Here is a 24,966-nt window from a genome sequence, read left to right on the forward strand (position 1 = left end):
AGACTTAAAATTTATTCTTAATCATCTGTATCTTGTGTTAAGAATTTTTGTGGCCTATGGTGCGAAGCACTCTGTGGAGTTGAATGAACAGATATGTCAATAACATTTTATCTCTTTGGCTTCCTGAACCAGTCTGCAGCCATAGAAGTTCAACTATATCTAGAGGGGAAACCAGCTGATGTTTTATACTGCTTCCACATGACAGTTCACAATGATTGTGATCAGTTTTGCTTGTTACCAGCTTTCTGGAGGACAAAGTGAATAGAAATTCAGTGATAAAAAAGGATCGCTGAACACAGGGGCGGCTCTAGACATTTCGCCGCCCCAAGCACGGCATCATTCGGCGGGAGGTCCACCGAAGCCGCGGGACCAGTGGACCCTCCGCAGGCATGCCGCTGAAGGCACCCTGCCTGCCGCCCTCCTGGCGACCAGCAGAGCGCCCACCGCAGCATGCCGCCCCAAGCACGCGCTTGGCATGCTGGGGCCTGGAGCCGCCCCGGATGAACAAAATCACTACAAAAAATGCCAGTTCCATGAAGTGGAACTGTTCAGTGCTGACAGTTCCATGTTGCACGTCAGCCAGCATTTGTGTATGGTAATAATTACAGTCTGAATCATGTTAATGTAAGTTCAGTTCAGGGCTGTTGTGGGCACCTCACTCAGGAAGGAGGTAAAGAGCTTCTCTGGGCACCATCTGCCTCAACCCAATGGAGGTGTGAGGCTTGTCAAGACTGGAGATAGGCGGAGCTGTAAAAGGAAGGATCCCTGCTCAGTCCAGTGTGGCACTCTGAAGAAGTAGGATTACAGCTCAAATATCCCTGGTCCCTGAAAGTAGGGGTTGCTGATTGGGGAAACAGCTTGAGCGCCATGGGCTATATCTACACTACATCTTATGTTGACATAACTTATGTTGCACAAAGGTGTGAATAAATCACCCCCCTGAGCAACATAAATATCACTGACATAAGCGCTGGTGTGGACAGCACGATGTTGGTGGGAGAAGTTCTGCCATGACATAGCTTCTGCTGCTCGCAGGGGCTGGAGTAGTTAAACCGATGGACGAACTCTCTCCCATCAGCTACATTAGAGAGCTTACAGCTGCGCAGCTCCATCAGTGCAACTGCGTTGCTGTAAACTCTCTAGTGTATCCATCTCTTGGTTGCCTAGGCCCTCTGAAGGGCTGAGCCCTGAATTCGGAAACAGAAGCTGTCAAAACACTTAAAGGGAAGATTTGAGAGATACAGACTACTACAGCTGCAAGCAAGAATATTCTGAGTATGTTTACATAGGGCTGGTGATCTATGGTGTAGTTGGAAAATTGGAAGAGATGAGAGGGCCTAGGCAACCAAGAGATGGATTCCAATAACAGGCTTTGGGAAATATGAGATAAAATTCCTGGTGGATTTAAGCTGTTACAGTTTTCTGTAGTATCGCAAATTTTTAATGGAAAACTCAGGGCACACATTAAAATACTGCATGTTAGCGCACTAATACACTTTTTTAAGGCCCTATTGGAAATTCATCCACTAGGAGACAGTCTGAGGCTATGAGAACTCTTTTTACAAAGGTCTGTTTAAATTAAGCTTGAACAGAGGTCCCAGAGGTAAATAACAATGGCTACTCTGACTCCTCCTAAAAGCAATAACTGAGGCACACGTAAAATATAATATCAGCTGTTATGTCTTAACAGGGACTAAAAGCAACATTTAACAAGTGTTGTGTAATGGCAGGTTTGATGTTAAGATCAAACAGCTTGTGAATGCATTTTTGAAAAACATTCTAGAATGGGTATCATGACATAAATTGCACAATACTCAGGAGACTGTAGGAAGGTTTTACTAACAGATGAAAAGACATGGTGTTTGAGAACAAAGAGCACAATCTGAGTACAGAGGGGCTATAGGATCAACTGAGCAAAGATGGGGAGAAATGTAAACGTTTTAAGACAAATATAAAATGCAAACTCTGGGTTGCTAATAAGTAAACTTCAGGCTTGTATTAGAAGTCTATGACTGGAACTTAAATTTACCTGCTGCTTTTAACACAGAGGGTCAGCAGTAATCTGGGACTCTCATCCTCCACAGCCAAGACTCACAATGATTACATTACTATTGCATGGTATTAAAGTTCTGTATTAGCCAGCCTTCACTGTAAGCTCAGTTATTTAAGGTGATATAAGAAAGCATGGAGTGGTCCCTTTGTCGCCAGCAGAAACTGAGCATTCTCACCAAAGAAGGAAAGCCATGTAAAAGGGAAACAATGAACACTAAACATATGATCCCAAAATTGGTAGTGACAGATGTGTTTGAGGATTATTATTATCAGAATGACATCTAGTACTTCTAACGGGCTAAATGGATTCTGATGTTCAAGTGAGAATTCAGTTAAAGGATAATAATAGGAGATAATAATAATAAGTAGTGTGGTTTAGGGATTAAGGCAGAGTACCGAGAGAGAGATTTGGGTACTGGTCCCAGTTTTGCTATGGAACGCCTTATATGATCTTCAGCAAATCACTTAACCCCTTGATTGCTCTATATCTAAAATGCAGTTAATAATACCTGCTTGCAAGGGATATTGGGAGACTAAATTCATTAATATTTGTGACGTGCCTTGAGATCCTCAGAATGAGAATTGCTTAACAGAAATACAACGTATTAGTTTATTACATTAAATTGCCTGTTTCTGTAGCATAACACTTTCAGGGCTAATATAGCGCTCTCTGATATTCAACTGTTGTTAAAAGAAGCAAAGGCAGGCTCCTGCGCGGCACATATAGAAAGACCAACACAGACAGGGTTAGCCAGTGCTGTAATTTGGAGCAGCCAGGAGTTGCTTTAGAGCACTCTCCCCCTTGTCAATAGGCCGCTCCGCAGCTGGCAGCGGTGGACAGTCCAGACTAGTGTCAGAAGCAGCTAGCCCATTTTTAGTGCATTAGCTCAGTCAAAGCTAGAAACATGTACATTTGCCTTAAGCTGTAAATTGCACCTCTACCTGCAGTGTAGGTGTGCTTGCGGGGCTCTCCTCCTGCTTCTGAAATACCCGCTTCAGTCTCCTAGCAGGGCTTCTGTGGCTGAACTATGCAGTGCCTATACTTGGGGAATTCTACCTTGGGTGGCTGATGATCTTTTTTGCTGCTGCCACAGCAGTCTGCAGGGGCTATAGCAGAGGCAAGAACCCCTCCCAAAAAGTTGGATGGATCTAAGACACCCTGGGCCAAATTCTTCCGGGTGTAGTACTATACTTTATGATGGAATAACATCCAGATGAATTTATCCCCCTATTTCTAGAGTGTGTTTGTAAGATTCCAGCTTCAAAAATTGTGCTTGAAATTGAAAGTCCTGAGATCAGTATTATTTATTGGTTTCTGCCAGCTCATACCAACAGAGTCAAAATTTGCATGGGAGATCATTAAACAATATATGGTGTTATAAAATAGTAATGGTGGGCCTGATCCTTGAACTCCAAAATACCAACTGAATTGATCCCTAACTTACAAATACAACACAAGGGCCAAGTTCTGCCCTCAGGGTGAAATTCATTCCCATGCGTGGGGCCAGCACAAGGTCTATGCACAACTTTAGATCCACATAAGCCCTACTGTGGAGTAATGTTGGGTTTGTGCTGCGCATGTCTGTGGGTTACACATCCACTCTCTGCTCTGTGATCCTTAGCAGAAATTTACTGAGATGATCATATCTACTTTATGCCTGAAAGTCTGGAGTCCCAGGTTTCCAGGCAGCAGGGAACAAGCCCTCCGTGTGCATGAGGCCCTTACTTCAGAATGGCTCATTCATTGCTTCAGTTTCAATAACCACTTCATAGCCCCGTACTTTGGATCATTTGTGTGAAAGTATGTAATTTGCACACAGATAAAAAGACAAAAAAAAATTCTGATTGGTTTACACAGGGTTTGTTGTTGTCTGTATAGAATCTTCTTTAGTGCATGTTTATGGCTATGCCACATTACAGATCCGTCCATTAACATCTCAGGCCCCTAAAATGGAGTTCATATTGGGAAGAGCAGAGTGAAAGAAAACCGAGACCTTTTCCTTGGACCCAATACATTCCCTTTGCCCTGTTCGCTTCGTTATTGCTGCTCTGAATTAAAGCAGCCTGAAGTAGCCCCTGCCAGCCATGGGGATTAAAGTGCAGAGCAGGAAGATAGCATGTAGCCAGCTTTGCTCCCCATATTGGCTCAGCTGAACCCTAGGATCAGGGCTAAGGACTTCAGATGAAGGACAGATCAGCAACATTATCATTATATTACTGTGCAGCTGATGAAAGTGCAAGTAGATCTTGATTATTTATTTATTTATTTATTTGGTAGGGTGTTTTTCTAGTTGCTGACATTGAGCCTGTCTCATCTTTGTGGTACAATAAATATCAACATCAATAGTTCACGTGAATTTGAAGGAGAATGTGATCAGCGGTTCACTTCTTGGACATAAAAGAGGACCATTCTGAGTACAGCCTCAAAGAGTGAGAAGAGTTGGATAAAGAAATTAGTAGACTGAAACAAGCAACAAGTCCACAGTGAGCTACCACCACCTCTGATGCTAAGAAAGACTGAGAAATGCTTCACATTATGTTGACTGTAAGGGCTTGTCTATGGGGGGTTGTGAACTGGTTCAAACTGAGTTAATCTGCTTGTAAAATGCTAACACACACAATGCAATGCATCACAGTGCATTAACTTCACATTTACCATGAACGCTGGAGTCCTCATGCAAACTGGACTTATATTGGCTGAAAGTTGAATTACTTTGGTCTGTTGTTCATGTGCATGCAACAGCTGCCTCCAATGGCTATTCCACACAACTTGTGGTCGACCATTACTAAACTGTCTCTGTGCCTGTGCGCCCTCTTCTGGTGTCAAGTTCCCAGAAGGCAGCCTCTCCTGTTTAAAAGCTGGCACACAGCCGTATTATGTCTATTTTCTCTTGGCTTCAAGTGTAACTGCTTTCTTGTGATACTACAGCAATTCTACACCACAAACCCCACAACATGCCTTGTGTTGCTGCTTGGAGACATTCTGAGACCCTGAATCTCATTACCGTTTGGGGAGAAATGTCCGTGCCGGAAGCTCTTGTGGCCAGCCACCATAATAAAGCCCTGTTAGTGGAAACTGCAAAACAGATGTCCATGGGTTGCCTACCAGTACCAGATAAAGAGCAAGAACCTCAGAAGGGTCTACATTAAAATGAAGGATGCAAGGAAAACATTGAGCAGGAGACACGTGACCTGCCTCTCTTATGAGACAGGATTTTACACAATTATACAACTACCTGATCCAGATAGTTTGTGGGTCCTGCTGCTGGTTCTGCATTCTCCACCTAAAGATAACAACCAACACTCATCAGAGGATGAGTGGGACGGGGCCAGAGAAGAGTTGTCTCAGAGCCAGGATCTGTTTGGGATTCAGGACTCTGACACAGACCAGGTTGAAAACCAACCCAATTCCAGCAAGCACCCCAGGCCAGGACCAAAGTAAAAGATCCTCTGCAGGGAACTTCAGCAGGTAAGTACCTATCTTTTCAATTTATTATGTATTATTGTGTTAACTACACTAGCTTCTGTTCCAGGTGAGCCATAGCTGCAGCCATTTAACACGAATGTGAGCTAGAAGCTTTTCTGTGTCTCCAGCCTTTGCCTCCCTCTGCCCATACTTTCTACTCAGCTCTCCTATCCATGTTCCCAAGATAGCTGCCGTTCTGCCTGGCCTCCATTACATGCTACAGCCCTGACCATTGGCCATTCTTAGGCCCACACCACAGAGGGCACATACCCATCTACCCATTTTCCTTTCTTTTCTGCTTTCCTCAGCTGTCCTGCCCAGTGAACCCATTCCCCACCAGCACCATTCACTGCTCCAAAATGGCAGCCAACAGCATAGCACTGCTACAGCCTCTACACCACCCTCTCCTGTGGCAGATTCAAATAACGAAAACATTTATTTGCTCAAAAATGAATGGTTTATTGAGACAGCAGCTACAGGAAAAGAAGTCTGGTTAGGGTTCATAGTTTATATGAGGTATAAATACATATTTTATGCCCAATACAGGTACAAAAAGTACTGCTCCCCACTGAGATACTGCAACATGCATTCTACCATACAATCATTGTAGGACCCTATCAATATTTCCCTGCACTTTTCCCATGTCTGCAGGGGAGATAAAGCAGAACTTAAGACTGAGAAATTGCTCAGTTTTGGTTCTCACATTATAGGGGATAACCGTGTGGTCCTTTCCCCCAGTATAGCCTGCAAGTCCCTTCCACTCCTGGAGCATGTCTGGGGAGACCATCTTGGTGAATAACTTCATAGCATATATCGCTGTTTTGCCTTTGCCTTTTTGAATAAGGCCATTCTCTGCCTCCTAATCACTTGCCTCAATATCACATCATCCAGTCAGGACAGCTTACAGGAGATGTAGAGGGGATTACTATCCAGATAGCCCCCAATGCCCACCATAACCCCTCCAACACCAATGCACAAAGAAAATTGCAAAACGGGACTATACGGGGAACATAATTTCCCTCCTCCAGCACAGTGGCAAGGCAAGATAGCATATACTTATACACACAAAAATCCCAATGCACCCAGTACCTTCCCCACACACTCCCCATCTACCATGTCTGAGGTGCCCCAAAGACCGGGAAGAATCTCAGGGAGTTAAAGTCACAAGTACTTATTAAAGAAATGCTAACACGGTCTATCTAGAAAATGAACAATAACCCCCCCTGTTTGTTTGGGGGGGTTTTGCACATATCCCATTGCCACAGCATCTGCAATGGCCAGACAATCAAGGGCAGGGCCTTTATCAGTGGCAGAGGGCCTGGCCAACGTGATGGGGCGGGGCGGGGGGGGGGACAAAAAAAGGAAGACTCGGGATGAGATGTTTTCAGAACTCATCAGAGTCCCTTAAAAAAATTCAAAATTGGGTGAGAGGCTGTGATGGGTTGGGTCACAGAGACCCCCTTAGGATTGCCACATGATGTGTTAAGACTACCTGTGAATCTGTTTTCCCTGGCAGCCTGCCTTGTTCAGCCAGACATGCAAGTCTGCTCCAACACAGACCCAGGGTCCGAACCATGTCCCCCAGAAACTGCAGACTTAACTGAAAACAGTTTAAGTGCTTCTGTCTCTAGCACCCAGGACCTCTAGGTCTCCTGGTGTGTTTTATGTCTGATTTGTGTTACTTGACCATTTATAATGAAAGATGATTGGGGAAGTGATCATTCTTCTGTGTCTTGTACACTGATGGGTACACCAATGTCAATTACAAAATAATTAATTTGTAGCTTAATAGATTTTAAGGTCAGAAGGAACCATTAGATCTAGTCTGACCTCTTGTATAACATAGGCCATTGTATTTCACCTAGTTCTCCCTATCTGGGCTCAATAACTTGTCTGACTAATGTATATCTTCCAGTAAAGCATCCCCTTAATTTGAAGACAAGAGGTAGGGAAACCACTGCTTCCCTTGGTGGTTTGTTCCAATGGTTAATCACTTTCACTGTTAAAAATGGTGCCTTGTTTCTAATTTAAATTTGTCAGACTTTAACTTCCAGCCTTTGCATCTTGCTTTGCCTTTCTCCACTAAAAAGCCCTTTATTACCTGGTATTTTCTCCCCAGAATGATACTTTTACACTGTAGTCAAGTCACCTCTCAATCTTTTCCATAAGCTAAACAGTTTGAGCCCTTTAAGTCTTTCACTGTATTTTTTTGCAGCCCTTGTATCATTTATGTGGTTCTTTTCTGTATCCTAATTTTTTCAGTATATTTTTTTAAAATGCAGACACCGGCACTGTATGCAGATACTGGTATCGGTCTCACTAAGGTGGTGATCAGAGGTAAAATCACCTCCCTACTGCTACTCCCCTGTATATCCCATCCCAGGATCACATTAGCCCTTTTGATCACAACATTGCATTGGAAGCTTATGCTGAGCTACTTGTCTAATATGACCTCTAAATCCTTTTCAGGATCACTGCTTTCCAGTCCCTCATTCAGTTGGTATGGACCTGCATTATTTGTTCCTAGATTATCATAGATAAGTACTAACAGACAACTTCATTTTTTTCTTGGAAGTCTTAGTTCTGTTTTGCATTAGTGTTTTTACTAGGATAAAACTTCTCCACTATTTTAGGGATGCCATTTTTTTGAGATGTAATTCCTTATATCCAGCATCAAGTCAACCTACTCGTCCTGCACTTCAACAATAATCCTGCAAAGACCACCCAGCACTGTAATTTGGGGCTATGGGATAAAACATTGCGGGGAGCTGTCCCATAAAAATAATGGTGGTGGGTCCTTGGGAGCATTTCCACTATGAAAGTAAGTGAGCATAAAAACTGATCCGAAACTTTTGGAGCAGTAAAAGGGGCAGCACTTCCGTGACTTGTGAAAGCGGCGGAAACAAAGGTGGTGCCACTGGAAATGGTTTCTCAAACGAGGTAGCAGGGGCCTAGCGCCCAGGAGCCCAGGCACGGCAGCGGGGAGATACTGTAGGCTCTTCCGGGCAGGGACCAGCTCCCACTGCGGCTGTGGCGCCTGGCCCTCAGGCCCGGCTCCTCCAAGGGATTTCGGGGCCGAGCGGCCCTGGCGCCACGCTAGGAAGGCGAGCGCGGGAAGAAAGCGGGACTCCAGGCAGGGCGCGCGCGGCCTGAGCGCAGGCGGCGGACGCTTCCCCGCGGAAGGGCGGGGCCGGGGCCGGCTCCGTCCCGCCCCCGCGGCGGGACCAATAAAGTTGCTACAAAGTGACCTTGGGCTGCAGCGTTTTCTCCCCTCCCCCCTTACATCCGGGCGCTGCTCACCCCCGCCGCGCCTGCGCACCGCACCCCGCGCCCCATTCAGTCCGCTCGACCTCCGCTGCTGCAGCCGGTAAGTGGGGGGAGCCGGGGGTCGCCGCCCCATCTGCCCCGCTCTACCCCGGGCCTAACCGCTCTTGCTCCTTTCGCAGAGAGGCGGATTCCAGCGCCGAGGAGGCCCCGGGGACACAGCGCCAGCCCACAGCCCTCTGCCATGTTCGCCTGCGTGAAGCTCGCCTCCTCCCCGGCCCTGGTGAGTGCCGCCGCCCAGCTCGGGGCGCCCCTGGACCCCCCCCCCCCCTCCCCCGCGGGCTGCTGGCTTCAAGTCCGAGCTCCGGGACGTGGGGGGCGCAGCAGCTCCTCCGCGGGCTGCAGGCCGGTCCCACCCCGGAGGGCTTCCCCAGTGCCCTGTCGGGGAGGGGGATCGCGGTGCAACGAGTGAGCTGCTCCTGCTCCGGGGCCTGGCTCCCCCAGCCCCTTGCTGCAGGGCAAGTCCTCGCCCCTTCTCTGCAGCCTGGGGCCCCGCGGGGAGAGAGGCGGGTCCCCCCGCCGCCCCGAGAGCCAGGCGCTGCTCGTGAGGCCTAGCGCCCGCTCAGCCCCTTGCTGGAGGTCAAACTCCAGCTTGCCGCTTCCGCTGTGCGGGAGCCAGACTCCCCGCCCCTGCCGGGGATCCCCGGGCACAGCCGGCGGCCTCTCCGCTATGCCGCGGACACAGGCCGGGTACGAGTCCGCCTGACCTTAGAGCGCTAGGAGCCCAAGGACACCAGCAGGCCGCACTGGAGACAGGTTCATTCATTCCTCGCTTGCTCGATTTAAGTCTGGGTGGTGTCTCTCAAAACGTACCAGTTCCTTCGTACAGAGTAGCTTGGGGGGTTTTAATGCATTGTAGTGGATTTTTATTACGGCTGCAAAACTCAAGTTTCTACTTTACGCTCATGTTTTAGAGCTAAGAAAAATAGTTACCCTTTTAAAATGAGATCTGAATTATTCTTGCAGCCCTCTGTATTTCACTGTTCAGCTTTAGGATGCTGCTCACAAATGAGCAAGTCAGAAGCACTTGTTTTAATGATATAAACAAATGGCTAGCAACTTGAGTAGTGTTGGGTTACAAATGTTCAGTATCTTGCTTTCATTTCAGTTTCTGTGGGGTTATCTCACCCTTTGTTTGTATTGCTGTTAGATATATCACACTTAAAACATTATTTGCTCTCAATATTACAGTGCTGTTTAGCAATGGCTCCAAATAATGGATTAGCATGAACCGAAGTACTTGACATAAAAGAACCCATCACAGAAAAGGGGGCTGTGAGTTAGGGAATCAGATGATAAATGTAAGCTTTCTTCTTACCTTGCTTTGATATTGCTAGATGTGTCAATGTCTGCACATCAGAAATGTCCACTGCCTTGACCTTAAGATGAAAGACTTAGTGAAGAGTGAAGTCTTTTATCTTACAAAAATCACTATTAAAAGTCAGTGCAGTTGTATAGAAATATGTTTGTGGTCAAATATGTCACTTTTTCTCTTACAGATCCGTGCAGGATCAAGAGTCTTGTACAGACCAATTTCCGCATCAGTGTTGTCTAGGCCAGAGGTCAGGACTGGAGAGGTACCTTATAAACTAAACTCTGTAGCTTCCTAAACTTTCTGGTGAGCCCAAGTGTTCTCATCCCATTTTTCAAATGTACTTTACTAACTAAAATATTGACTGTATGACAGATCAGTAAAGGGTCATCTAATACATTTTCTCCCAACAAAGCTACATTCCATTATGTTTGGCAAGTAACATACAGAAGTCTGAACTTCTAGTTACAGGCTCTAGTAAACTCTATAACCACTCTGGTTTACTGTATTTGTAATAGAAGAACTACAGAATAACCCAAAACTTCAAAGTAGCTATAAAAGATCTGTTTGAGTCTGTATTTAAATGCTTTTCATGTTTATTTCTCAGGGCAGCTCAACACTTAATGGAGCCCAGAATGCTGTCTTCCAAGTAGCACTTAGAGAGTTCCAGACCAGTGCTGTCAGCAGGGACATTGACACTGCTGCCAAATTTATTGGTGCTGGCGCTGCCACAGTAGGAGTGGCTGGTTCTGGTGCTGGTATCGGAACCGTCTTTGGTAGTCTAATCATTGGTTATGCCAGGTAATCCTTTTTTTAATATATATATATATATCACTTAAGTTGCATGCAAACATATATTTAATGATAAACTTGAAGATATATATTGGTAGCAAAGTCTTGATAAACTTCCACTAAAACAGTCAGTGTGTAGAATTGAAATAACGCCCCTAGAATAAGCCTTCTAACACAGGTGGGCAAACTTTTTTGGCTTTAGAGCCACATTGGGTTTTGTAAATTGTATGGAGGGCTGGTTAGGGGAGGGGATTGTGGCCTGGCCCCCACCTCCTATCTGTCCTCTTCTCCCCTCTTCCCCCGGACTCCTGCCCTATCCACCCCCCTGTTCCATGATGGAGGGGGGGGCAGGACCCCTTCCCCCATTCAACACCCTATTCCCCCCGCGACCACCCTGACCACTGAACTCCCCTGCCCTCTGTCCAACCCCCCCCCGGCACTTCCTGCCCCCTTACTGTGCTGCCTGGAGCACCAGTGGCTGGCAGCGCTACAGTTGCGCCACCTGGCTGGCTGCCACCGCTGCACAGCACAGAGCACCAGGTCAGGCCAGGCTCTGCAGCTGTGCTGCCCCAGGAGCTCACAGCCCCGCCAGCAGTGCAGTGAGCTGAGGCTGCATGGGAGGGGGGGACAGCAGGGGAGGGACCAGATGCTAGCCTCCCAGGCCAGGACCTCAAGGGCCAGGCAGGATGTTCCCGTGGGCTGTAGTTTGCCCACCTCTGTTCTAACATGTTAACCTCTTGGAATATTAGGTAATGGCACACCAGGCCCAAGTGCTGAATTTCTAAGATTACAGATTTCAGTATATGCAAATCTTACATGACTTCTTAGGGCAAACCAACTACAGCTAAATCAGTGTTTCATGTTTAGTTCTTCAGTATTAGCTTCAACTCTGAGACTCCAAAACCTATCCTAGACTGAATATAACTTGAAAACATTTTGTAGGGGACAATCCTACATGAATAGAGGGACAAACTGGATGGTGGATGTTAATATTTAACTTGAGACCGTGTGCCTCTTTTAACCCAATTATCAGGATTGTTCTTGAGAAGTAAAATTCTTGCTACAGCCCTGTAATCAATCTTTTACTTAATGTTCTACTAAATGCAGTTTTTATAAAATCACTGCAGTAACTACTTCCATGGCAACCAACTAATATCAGACAAGTGATTCCACTGTTGGAGCTTGAGAAGGGGAAACTCCTGTAAAGGCGGAGAGATCTTCGTTCCCTGTGTTCATAATTTTGTTTCCCCTATTTCATTTGTTTAATTTCCATACAGTAGTATCTCAAATCTTACTACTGAGGAGACAGCAACTGGCACAGTCATGAAATGACTTGCTGTAGAGTTCCTGCTTTCTCCTCTCCCCCCATCTCCAACAAAAATATTTGAACACCTTAACTTGTTTCCATTTATGAACTCTCTTCCGAAGTGTTAGCTTGGCACTAAAAGCCTGGTTTTATTTCCCATTCAGGAAACAAAAATATGCTTCTGACCAAACTAGTTACTTTATTTCTTGAAACAACAACAAAAAAAGACTGTTTCAAACTGATATTTGTGCTCTTCTTGGTGGTGGGTTTTTTTTGGGGGGGGGAGGGGTGTGTGGCAGTGGAAGAGGGCAGGGATGCCAATGTTGCAAAGTACTAATCCATAATTACTTTCTATTCTCTTCCTTCCACACTTCCTCAAGGATACTCAGTTGCAGTTTTGTAACACTAAGGGGGCTGACAAACCATCTAAGGCAGAAATCTTTGAGTAGTATAGGTTATCTGTAAGCTGCCTAAATATTACAAGGGCATTCAGAATAAATCTGGATGTATAACAAACTCAGGCCCCTAGGAATGCTCAGTTGTGTGCATTGCACACTAGTGGAATTAACCAGAGAAATCTTAGGCTGGTAGGTAACTACTGCATATGAACTCTCTCTATCTACAAAGGCTCTTTTGGTTTTGCACTTGTATAGACAGGGCCTTCATGTTTGTAATCTTGTGCATGTGTAAAATGTCATACCCAAACATGTATATATTGATTTAAAGTGTACACATTGCATATTTAGTCTTGACTTGTTCAGAAGTCACGATTGTATGGTGAACGCTGTTAACATTTGTGTGGGTTTACTGTGTTTTCCCTGCTATAGCAGAGAATCTGTAGCATGAAAGTTAATTTAAAATCCTTAACTGGCTCTGTCAGATGCATCAAACTACATTAGCATAAACTGTTAATTTGTATGTATATAAAACAATCTAATACCTGCACGTTCTCTTTTAGAAATCCCTCTCTGAAGCAGCAGCTGTTTTCATATGCTATCCTGGGATTCGCCCTGTCTGAAGCTATGGGTCTCTTTTGTCTGATGGTTGCTTTCTTGATCCTGTTTGCAATGTGAAGAGATCTGCTGCTCGTAATGTTAGCATTAGTAAACTACAAATGTAATTGTATGTATTTTACTGAGGCTCCCAAAATGTTGGTGTCATGGAAACGAACATTATTTCCAAAGTCATTTCATTAAAGATAATAACTTTAACTGTCTGGCTGTCGCCTTCATTTATTAATTTGAACAGTGTCTCTTGGTATGACTTTTTTGGGGGAGAAGGATGTTAGTTAATGTGAAACTGTAAATGAGGCTTGTACTGACCTGCAGTCACCACAAATTTCTCCTGATCCCAGTGAATTCACATGGAGTATAGGACCCTGAAACTAAAACTTAATGGCATTCCGTTTGAAGTTATGAATGCACATGAAGGGCTTTCTCTATGTAGTCACTGCATATGTCAATTTTAATTTGTAGTTTTGATGCATTTGTCATCTTTCTGGTTAAAGACCCCTAAAATAGCCTCTCTAAGGCTACTGGTGACCTTAGGTATATGAAATACTAATGGCTTTTGGAATAACATTCAGAACCACAATTAAACTTTTAGACCTTTCTCCTCTATTAAAACCATTTTGTTTCCTGTTCCCATGTTCTATCCCAATACTTCTGAACTTGATGATGTGTTCCATAGCACCTTTCATCTAAGGATCAAAATCGGGGTAGTCAACAGGCAGATCAGAAACATCTGCAAATCCAGGTTTGAACAGACCGTGAAATCTCTTTACTTATTTTCTCTGGTGTCTGGAATTTGACTGTACCTAGACCAAGCAATTTGGACCTTGATTAAAAAAAAAATAGACTACCCTGATTTAAATGTTCCACAAACTGGTAATGAATCCCATGGATCCAGAAGCTTGACCTGTTTCAAACCTCATTGCTCAAAAGTGGTTCTGCAGTCCACTCTCCTGTATACAAACCTTGATCAGTCATGACCTGTGTCTCAGACTCTTTAAATATCAGTTTACAAACTAACTGGGTCAGAGTTGACTATTTGCAGGAAATCTTTAAAATACCAGGGTGGTGGTCTATAGTGATTCTGCTTTAAACAATATTAATGGGGCTGATGACCATATGCATTTTTGCTTGTCTAAACTACAGTGTACATGTGTCTGAATCAGCTTAAGAGATCACTTTCTCAAACTACACACATTCTTGGTGGAGATCAGGACATGTGGTTGAAGTGTGGTGCTAACTTAATGCATATACTGGCTAGCTAACTTTGATTACTTAAAAGGGCTACCACCTGCTGTGACAGAAGTAATTTGCATGGAAAGTACAGAAAATCCCAAAGAAGCTGGGGGGGGGGGGGAGAGAGAGGGGTTTGTTTTTTGTGTGTTTTTTTTTTTTTTTTTTTGGCAAAGTAGGCATAGCAATGTAACTTGAGCTGGTGTTAAGTAAGCTGTACACTAAATCTTGTAGCTGTCTTTTAGACAATTATGTACATAACTCCACATTTTTTCTAACACAAACATTACAATAATTCAGTCCTAGCTGCCTTACTAGCACAATTGTAAAAGTTATGACTAGCTCTAAAAGAAAACTGAACATTCCAGTCACCCTTCCACAGGGCAGCAATATTAAATAAATGCATAAGACCCTTTACCTCTCACAGAAGGTGTATTAGGTAGCAACAATCTGCTAAAGACTTAGATGATCACAACTGCTTGTTCTAACCCCCTAGTAAGAAAAACATCACTAATGTTCATCTTAAACTCTCAGTCCCTGAAACTTCTATCTGTTGCAAGTAATTTAAAATAGAATTTCTTGGAGTTTTGTAACCTTAAAAACGGCAGAGTCCTGTGGCACCTTATAGACTAACAGACATATTGGAGCATGAGCTTTCGTGGGTGAATACCCACTTCATCGGATGCAAGTGGGTATTCACCCACGAAAGCTCATGCTCCAATATGTCTGTTAGTCTATAAGGTGCCACAGGCCTCTGCCGCTTTTACAGATCCAGACTAACATAGCTACCCCTCTGATACTTGTAACCTTAAGTTTACTTCCAACCAAGTACGTTCCATTATTCTCCCTACTTAGTCATGTCTTGCTGCTGCAAAACGTTTAACTCGAGCAGGCAGTAGAAAATCCTTTGACATTCAGAAAGACTATTGTTTAAACATATCCCCATATAAAAGACAAATTGAACATTTGTAATTTCAGTATTGAAATAAATAGTTTTTTCACTGTTAATAGATACATGTTACAGTGGCAGCTTTTTGCTCTTATCTGTTTTTGTATGTGCATGTTCTCCTTCAATATCCTATCTTAAAACCTTTGTTAAGCCTGCAGGCATCTTAGTATTGAGTGTAATTAACTGTTTCAAGTACACAGTAAATGAGCCTTCCCTACACACCACTTAAGAGGTTAATGTAAGCAGACCTAATCAGTCACCTATCTTCTGCAAGCTGGAAGAGGCTTGGGGAGGGGATACCACACAAGCTTTAGGAATCAACACCAACCTTCCCTCCCACCCGCTTATGGTGATGAGAAAAAGTGCCTGTATGGTGGCTTCTTCCAAGCCTTACATGGTTTGGGGATGGTGGTAGAGGGAGGCTAAAAGGTTTCTGCAGGCTACTGAGAGCTCTCTGACATAATCCTATGGTGGGAAATAGGAGCTAGCTACTGTCTGAAGCTGCCAACAAGCCAAAATGTAGTTTCTGAAAAATCTTGTGTGGCAACTTTAAAATAAATCCCATTGTTCTGCTTATTCCTTAGATATTAAACAGAGGAGCTCAATGAACCATCATCTATGTTGTTTGCCATTTGGACTGTGATAATGCTGGGTTTGTGGGGGGGCGGGGGGGGGGAGAGGCATTGTGGTTAGGAACCCAGTATGGTAGGGATTGTACAAACCCATAACAAAACCAGACTTGCCCATTAGAAGAATTGTTGAGATTTTTTGGGATGTCAAATCATGTACCTAACTGATCTCAAATAAATCCAACCTTTCCCATAAAGATAATCTACCATCTTAAGACCAATATTTCATTGTGTTTGATTTATAGAGGGAGGGGGTGCAAAATTCAGGTTATAATGTCAATTTGAGTGCAAATTTAAAGGGACACTTGTCAAGCTGATTTTTTTTAATAGAGTACTCTTGGAAAAAAATAGGGCCTTAAGAGGTTGTTTTTAACAATACAAACATTATTTGTATTGCAGTAGCTAGTAGCTCTGGTCATAGATTAGGACCTCATTGTGCTAGGCACTTTACACACACAAAAAAAACAACAGGCCTGGCTCTGCTGTTAATATTTAGAAGGGTCTTTTTGGTGGACCCATATGCAACATTACCAAAGATGTTTGCAGACACTCCTCCACCATCACCTACTCTTTTAACTATGTATGTGTCTGTTTGTAGCCTCTGCAATTTCAATTTACTGATAAATACTCTTGCAAAGCTCTGAAAATGTGCTGTCAACCAAACAGAGAAACTGATTATATAACTGATGAGAGAGAAAAGATGGGGGAACTAATATCTTTTATTGGCCCAACATCTGCTGGTGAAAGAGGAGTGTTTGAGCTTACTCAGAGCTCTTCAAGTCTGGGGAAAGTACTCATAGTGTCAAGTCTACATACAAGGTAGAACGGATTGTTTAGCGTATGCAGTTAACACATGTAATAGATCACTCAAGGGAAAGTGGGGAGTTAACAGTGCTGCAGTAATAGGACAAAAAAGGAGGGTCAGTGGATTATAGATTGAATTTATGGCTCATTAAAACAATGTTTTTACTGTGTCCATAATTTTTAGTCTAAAAGTTGTGAGTTTAAGTTCCCAGGTTTGTATTTTGAAGGTGTTATGCAGATTTCCTTTGAGGATGAGGGCTGAGGGGTCAGATAATTGACCGAAAAAAAAAATCAAACATTTTATTCTTTAACCTCAGAGGAATTTTAGGTGCTACATGGTATAGTATAGTGCTATAGTATCTACTATAGTTAAATTTTTCAGATGGAAATATGATTTGAGTTGACAATGTCTGACCCATTGTGGAGTGCTTACTGCCATTTAATGACCAACAAGCCTTAGACACCGCAATAAGACTATTAAATGTGAAATATAGATGTGATTTATGCATTGAATTGAGCTGTTGCATTAGGTACACCTCTACCCCGATATAATGTGACCCGATACAACACGAATTCGGATATAACATGGTAAAGCAGTGCTCCGGGGAGCAGGGCTGTGCACTCCGGTGGATCAAAGCAACTTTGATATAACGCAGTTTCACCTATCATGCGGTAACATTTTTTGGCTCCCAAGGACAGCGTTATATCAAGGTAGAGGTGTATAATTAAAATCAATGTTTACATAACTAAAGGAAACAGTTTAAATTTATAGCAGTAAGTTTTTTCTGTATTGTTTAAGGGCATAAACATTCTAGTTCAAAGAGCAGACTTGTAAATGAAGATCCTATTGTTTTCCCCATTGCATTTTAGGAATCATAGCCTGAGGAAATTTCATTGCCCTGCTAACTGAGTGACTCTCACTAATGTTAATTAGATTCAGGTGTCCAGAAACTTAGTTCTGGTGATAACGCTAACATTTTGTTGTATGCATACTTTGCATTGCAAGTAGCTTTTATTAAATTTAATAAATGTGTAAATCTTGTGGTTGCATTTTAAGAAGCTATAATTCTGATATTATTCAGCACCTCTGTTTAGCAATCAGCAATGTTTAAATTACATAACATTTTCCTGCTTCATTTATAAAGCTTGCCTTACTGTCTTGGATCAACCACAAAGATGCTTTTAGTACTATAGCTGCTGGAATTTTCTAATAAGAATGCAAAATGTTTTAGCTAATGTTTTGTATTTTATTTAAAGGGACATTGTCAACTTAAAAATCACACTTTTTGAAATTGTAAGTGCTAGTATGTTCAAATATTACCTAAGAATTTAATAAATTAAAGATTAGAAGAGAACTATATTTTTATAATCAATTTGTTTATGTATTTAGCAGCGTTTTGTGTGTAGTCATTTTCACTGGTTTTCCACTGTCTAGTCCATTTTCCATATTGTTTGTGGGTTTTTTGTACAGTAACATTAGAGGAAAAAAACATTTTCTGGTAGCATGAGGTAGCGTGAGACACAGACTTTGTCTTCACTGCAGTCTAATTTTGAGTTGGACATTACAAGTCAGTATAGCATAACCACGCTGCAGAACAGCAGTCGAATACCTGACATATGCAGTCACACATGGCGTCAGTACTGGTGCTGTATTCAATCCTGAAATGCAAAGATTTCTGGGTACATACCCATGTCCTCTAAAAGTGAACCCTAGGGTATGTGGCAACATGTCTGACCCCTATTGAGATTGTTGGCAGAAATGGTCTAGGCCCACAAAATTGCCAGGACACAAGCTGGTGCTCTGTTTCCTCCTTGTGCTGCAAGGAGGTAATCTGCTTGTCTTAACAACTGGGAGTGACAGCTGCTGTTTTTTTATTGAAACAATAATTCTTTGGCATGCCTTTGCAGAAGCTGCCACAAAAATAGGGTGGAGGTGACGTTTTGCCTGGGGAAGGCAGGGGCTTGCTGATACAAGCACAAGACAAAAAGGCCAGCACTATGCAGATATGGCGGCATGGACCCAGCAAATGCTGTCTTTCATGGCAGACATCCCCAGGCACACTAGGCAGACTGCTGCTTCTGGAGCAGGGTCACAAGCACAGAGTGGTGGGACTACATTGTGAAACACAGGCCAGCAGGGTCAGGGTCCAGAGCTTTTGTATGAGGAAAGTACATTCATGGAGCTGTACAAAGCGCTCACCAGCCCCTGTCTTCCCCAGGCAAAACGATGTTTTGGGCAGTCCAGCCAGCATTACGAAGTTGAAAAGATGTGCAGAACATTAACAGGTGTAAGCAAGAATATAACAGTGCAAAATATTGAAACAAAGAGCAAAATATACTGAAAATATTGATGTGCACTGTTACATCTAATGGAACTGTACATCTTCAAGATACCAGTTTGTTCCCCTGCATAGGAATAGGGGCAGAACACCGCAGCTACTGCTGATGGTGTGCAGTGCTTTGGCTCATTGACTTGCTCTCCGACTCCCACACCTAGAATTGTACATATGCTGGAAGATATGGTGCGATGGAAGTGAAGTGATGGGACTGGACATGTGGTTTGGGCAGTAGAGCTTGGAATTGACTGGCTCATAATCCCTAACAGTCTCTCAGACGTCCCTTTGAAATGCCATGTCTTGCTCCCTCATCTCCCTATCATCTCTGACTTTACAATAACAATAATGGTTGTGCCCACATTACCTGGCTGAGATGCTATATCCTCCACTGGTTCTTCCATGAAAGGCTCCTCTACTCTACTGTGCTCACTGGAGTTTGGTCCTGGAGATCCTGGAATTTGGGACCAAGGTCTTCTCCAGGCTGGCTGTTCACAACCAAGGGGGTGGCTTCTGTGTCTTTACAGACATCCACGTTGCAAGCTTGCACCCATCCTGACGTCACAGATGAGCGTAGGCTGAAATGAGAACTGCACACAGGACGATGCTTAGAACACACCCAGCGCCTCATAAAATGGGCAGCTCTCAGGTGGCATGGGGCTTGGAACTGTTATTCTTGGCCCTCCAACCTTGAGCCCATTCATCTTCTCCCTGCTCCATTGTCCGGTCCAGTTGATCCCAGGATTGGCCAACAGTTTTGGGGCTATGGCATCTTACAGGTGGGCAGTTCTCACTCCAGGCCAAAGGTCAACCAAGGTTTTAGTATCATCCTTTGGCCAGGTGGCAGTATGCCTGGCAAGCATTTTCCTCACTGCTGTGTTGGAGACCAGAGATGACAAAAGTTGAAGGTACTTCTAACAGTGTAGGTCCAAAGATGCTGAGTAGAATTATAGGAAGGTAGCCAACTTCCAGGTTGGTGACAGAGCACAGGTAGATGGTAAGATAGAGCATAGGATTAGGTGCTCTGGGGACTTCTGGAAAGGGATTGGTGGACCATTATTGATTGTTGTGACCGGTCGTAGCTGCACATTTTCACTGCAGACATTTAAAGTTAGCAAAAAGCAGCAAGCTAACATGTGGCTTAGCCCATACCAAAAAACATTGCCAAAACCGTATGGCAAGATTATGATATAACTGGAGGGTGATGGTGTCTGACTATGGAGTGTGTTAACAAGAAAACCAGTGATTCACAACAAGTTAATTCTCTAGAGAAGACAAAGCCCAGGTTACAGTGTGGAGCACAACCACTACCTTTTGGCCAACAGGTGAAAAAACTTGGAGCAATGCTGAGTGATCACATCATACATTTAATGACTAAAGCTTGCAGCACTGGTTGCCTAAATGTGATGAGAGAACTCTGGGCTACAAGGCTAGTCATGCAGTTCCCTATCTTTCCTTAGTCTCAAATTGGCCCAGAAACCTGGGGGGGACTGGATGCAAGAACAGACAAAACAAAGCAGCAAGGACAAGATGAGGAGCAAGAACTGCTAGTGCTAAACCCCAATATATCCCACTCCACCATATGCTATATAGCCATTATAGTGGCCTAGATCTGGCTGGGGAGAAAGCAGAGCAATCTCTGAGTAAAAGCAATGAAGGTCTCTATTAACTGCCTCTTTGTCAGTTACCAAATGAGAGAGAGATTATAGCTAGGACTAGAACAATTGACAAAACAGGTTTTCTGAGTTCATGGTGCCACCAGATTTTCTCCTGTTGTGGTCCATAGCAGAAGAGCAGGTGATGCAGTTTTCAGTAAAGTCAGTACAGTGAAGACTCTATCACTATCTATAGTATTGTCCCACCAGATTGGCATTTCATTTTGTGCCTGTCTCTGTTTCCGCAACCTGTGTAAGAGTTTTCAGGTACATTTTAAAATGTAGCACCTCAGAAATTGGTACTATGTGAGAGTGGTATAGTTGGAACAGGTATGTTGGAATAATTTGTATAGTGAGGGTTCTGAGAGCCATTGAACCAAACTATAAACCCTGTATAAGATAGAAACCACTCCCAGCCAGCGGGTGTGTCAGCACCCCCAGCACCTATTAGTTGGAAAGTATAAAATCCCCATTGCCCCCTACTCTTAAGCCTTTCAAGCCCTATGTGCAATCAAGAATTATTTTACATTTTTATAAAGCTCCTACATATATATTATAACCTGTATCCCACATGATCTCAAAGTACTTTACAAAGTACAAAGGTTGTTTGCAGTGTCGTGTTAGGCCCAGGATATTAGAGAGAGACAAAGTGAGTGAGGTAATATCTTTTACCAGACCAACTTCTGTTGGTGAGAGAGACAATGTTTTTGAGTTTATAAAGATGTCACTTCACCAGCCATTGTGTAGAGCCCAGCAACATGGTTCTGGAGAGTAAGTGAAGAATGCTACATTTAATTGAAAATTAAGGGGAAATTTAGCAAGACAAAGTAGAACTACTGAGGATGCAGTTTGGTTGTGACACTCAAGCTACTTTTGCAGATGTATAACTGGATCTTTAATTATCAGAGGGGTAGCCGTGTTAGTCTGGATCTGTAAAAGCAACAAAGAATCCTGTGGCACCTTATAGACTAACAGACGTTTTGCAGCATGAGCTTTCGTGGGTGAATACCCACTTCTTTGGATGCAAGTGGATGGATCTTTAATTATCATTAATTTGTATTACCATAGCCCCTAAGCGCCTGTCATGGACCTGGACCCCGTTGTGCTGCTAGGCGTTGTACACAGACCAAAATGATGGTCCCTGCCCCAAAGACAATGTAAATTAAATTACCACAAAAGGATCAGGCTGTCGGTTTTAAATTTCAACTAAAGTGCACTTTCTTCAACCATTCCCCCCATTATTTTCAGTACCAACCATTCGACACTCGTTAACTAAACTAGTGACTGCTCTGAAGAGGGTCCCCCATCCACACGCTTCACTTCGCGGGCTCTGCTTAGCTTACGCCACCTACTAGCGTCCTTCCCTACCCGCTAGTGTGTTACTTACCACTTCCGGCCACACAGACACTACAGGGCTCCATCTTCCAAGCCAATCAGCGCCCTGCTCTATGGCTCCTTCAACAGCGCCCCTTGGATCACGTGACCCCTTTTCCTCAGCGGGGGGGGATGTCAGTGAGTTATCGCGAGAAGGGACGGAAGCCTGTTGGGGACCCGGCCTTTAATGTGCGGTTCGACCCGTCTGCCCGGGGTGAGTTTGTAAACAGAGCGCGGCGAGGGGGAGCCCGGCAGCGCCTCCGTGGCGTTGTAGTGGGGTTTGTGCGCGGCGGCGCCTCGCCCGTAGCGGGCGGGTGAAGGGGGCGGCGCGGCCTGGGCTAGGTGGGGGTGCCCGGGAGGCATTAACATGGCGTCGCCGCTCTCCACAGAGGCCCCCGCCCCCACCGCGGCCTGTGGCCCCCGCTGCCCGTAGAGCCGCGGGGTTCGGGCCGGAGCCGGCGCGGAGGAGACTGTTACCCGCCCCCGAGGTAGGCTAGTCCCCGCGCCTGCCCCAGGGAGAGGCTGGAGAGCAGGGCGAGGCTCCTTCCCCGCAAGCGGGCTGCCCTGACAGGTACAGCAGGTTCCCACCCCGTCCCTGGGGGCGGGGGGGCTGATGGGTGCAGCGAGGCCTGCCCCTCCCCCCGCTGCTGAGGGGGCCGAGCCTGCCGCTCTTCGCCTGTGCCCGCCCTGCGTAGGGCGGAGGGAGATGGAAGACCCCAGGTGCCCCTGAGCAGCTGCCAAGAGGGGAGGGCAGAGCTGTCCTGCCGTAGGGGGGGCTGCGTGGCCTGTGTCTGTTTCCGTCCTGGCCTGGGTTGTGGTGGTCTGCTTGGTGAGTGGGAGCTGGACACTCTGTTGCCAATTGTGTGTTTTTCCTTTAGGGTCCTCTCAATAGCTATAGCCTCTTACCTACTTGTGGCCCACCAAGAAGACGTTTTATGTCAGGCAGCACTGGTGTCCAGACATTCAAAGCATGATGGTTATATTCTAGGGCTTGAAAATCTTCCCAGATGCGACCCTCTCTTGCCTCAGGATTGAGTTTGCTAATTGGAGGTAGGGACTTCATGTGCTGCCACCTCCCGCCACCTATTTAATTTATATTGCAACCTCTTGATTTTTCCCCAACTTATAATGCAATTCTGGTCTTGCAAATAAAATCAGTTGAGATACTCCTATCTCACATGTATTCTGGTTGCCTTGTCTTCTTCCCCCCTCCATTCATCCCCCAAATAAATTGTTTGTTGTTTCAAAAAATAAAGACATTTTGATCTCTTTCTTTGACCCCACAATTAATGGGTTTATGCCCCCCCCCCCATTAACTAGTAAATTCTAGGCTGTCCGCTTCTCCAAATAAATGAATTCTGGGCTTTTTGTTTTCTCCCTTCCATCCTCCACTCCCCTTAGCAAAATCTTTGTTAAAATCTCCCATATATCCAAGTGAGTAAATTTGGATTTTATTCCCTCTATTGCCTCAAGCTATCTTTGAGTGCAAGAGTTTAATAGGACTAAAACAAAGAAAAATAGCCTCTTATGTGGCTACTGAGAATATCCACACTTACATTAAATATAAATTATCATGCTTTAGAGCAGTGGTTTTCAAGCCCATGGTCCCCTGGGGGGGGGGGAAGGGGGCGCAGACTATGTATAAATTTCCAAAGGGATCTGCACCTCCATTTGAAAGTTCTTAGGAGTCTGCAAATGAAAAAAATAGTGAAAACTACTGCCTTAGAGTATAAGACAGCCGCTAGCAAATGGGGTGAGGACAAAAATCCCCTATGGACAGGTTATTCCATAATTGTCAAATGCAGGATTTCTTGAACCTTTCTCTGAAGTATTGGTAGTGGCTATTATCAGAGGTCCCAATACGGAAAACACGTATGCATATGCTTAAGTTTACTACTAGTAATAGCCCCATTGATTTAAAACAAATGTGTGCAGAACTGGGGCTAAAATGAGGATGTTCGATTAGGTAGAACACTGCTCTGATCTGGTAGTTATAACATCTACTAAAACACCATTGTGAAAATAACACTTAGCATTTATATAGCATATTACAGATTCAAAGGGCCTCATTGCAATGTGTGAAGTTTAAAAAAACAAAAAATACACTAAACTTTACTGGGGTTCCTTGTTACATTAAAGGTTATTGACAGAAATTTAAATTAATAATAATGAAAATGCATTTTTTGGAGGGTTGGGTGGGCAACTTATCATTTTATATTTGGGTATTTAAAGTTGTACATTAATATTTTGATCTTCACTGCACACTCAATATCTTTATCATGATTTGGAGGTCAGTAAGCCTAATTTTGTTGGTATATCTGTATTCTTACTAGGAATTTTTGTAGCCATACAGATTTTGCCATATATCCTTCTTTCTACTCAGAAATTTTGTCTTATTTGATTGCGTTAAATCTTTTGGGTTCACTGCTGCTCCCAGACCTGTATAACCTAATATGTTTGGTTTTGTATAGGATATATCCAGATAATACTGTATTACCTTAACTTTTGACGTTCAGCCGTGTTTCCGATGTGCCTATTATGTCAAGATCTTTTTCCATTTTTATCCATTCTAGTTTCTTTGGTAGTTTTTTCTTTTGTTTAAGCTTCTTGTCTGTAGGTATTTAAGACCAAAAATAAAAGCTATGTGCCAATCTTTAACTCTTAGCTGACACACATTGCTTTTCTGAAATGTTATCTGATCTCAGTCTGGCATGCCTCCAATTTTTA

General features: G+C 44.0%; 2 protein-coding genes and 1 long non-coding RNA gene across 11 annotated transcripts in view; 2 read left to right on the top strand and 1 right to left on the bottom strand.

Annotated features, from left to right (window-relative positions):
- LOC120375156 overlaps positions 1-24,966 on the bottom strand; it is a 65,180-nt gene that overhangs the window by 39,109 nt on the left and 1,105 nt on the right. Inside the window, exons 2-3 of one of the 3 annotated variants that reach the window (XR_005586471.1) lie at positions 24,737-24,850; positions 10,161-10,221 (exon numbers count right to left, since the gene is read on the bottom strand). This is a non-coding gene — a long non-coding RNA (uncharacterized LOC120375156). Of the gene's footprint in view, positions 1-10,160; positions 10,222-22,252; positions 22,508-24,736; positions 24,851-24,966 lie in introns of those variants that run through there. The other 2 variants (XR_005586473.1, XR_005586472.1) reach the window with 2 other exon arrangements.
- On the top strand, positions 8,747-13,468 carry ATP5MC3 (ATP synthase membrane subunit c locus 3). Of its 2 annotated transcripts, XM_039495875.1 has the most exons (5): positions 8,747-8,885; positions 8,965-9,065; positions 10,342-10,419; positions 10,762-10,955; positions 13,211-13,468. In XM_039495875.1, the coding sequence occupies exons 2-5, from the start codon at positions 9,027-9,029 to the stop codon at positions 13,323-13,325; spliced, it is 426 nt and encodes a 141-aa protein (XP_039351809.1). In that variant the 5' UTR covers positions 8,747-8,885; positions 8,965-9,026; the 3' UTR covers positions 13,326-13,468. The 2 variants fall into 2 exon arrangements, with proteins under 2 accessions (XP_039351809.1, XP_039351810.1); XM_039495876.1 differs by lacking the exon at positions 8,747-8,885 and having other exon boundaries at positions 8,892-9,065.
- Positions 22,460-24,966, top strand: part of ATF2 (activating transcription factor 2) — a 91,821-nt gene continuing 89,314 nt past the window's right edge. For all 6 annotated transcript variants that reach the window (XM_039495865.1, XM_039495866.1, XM_039495867.1 and 3 more), the window contains exon 1: positions 22,460-22,727. The gene's annotated coding sequence lies outside the window, so the exon portion shown is untranslated. The remainder of the gene's footprint in view (positions 22,728-24,966) is intronic.

The sequence above is a fragment of the Mauremys reevesii genome, linkage group 11 (genome assembly GCF_016161935.1).
Source record: "Mauremys reevesii isolate NIE-2019 linkage group 11, ASM1616193v1, whole genome shotgun sequence".
In the NCBI taxonomy this organism is placed as follows: Eukaryota; Metazoa; Chordata; order Testudines; family Geoemydidae; genus Mauremys; species Mauremys reevesii.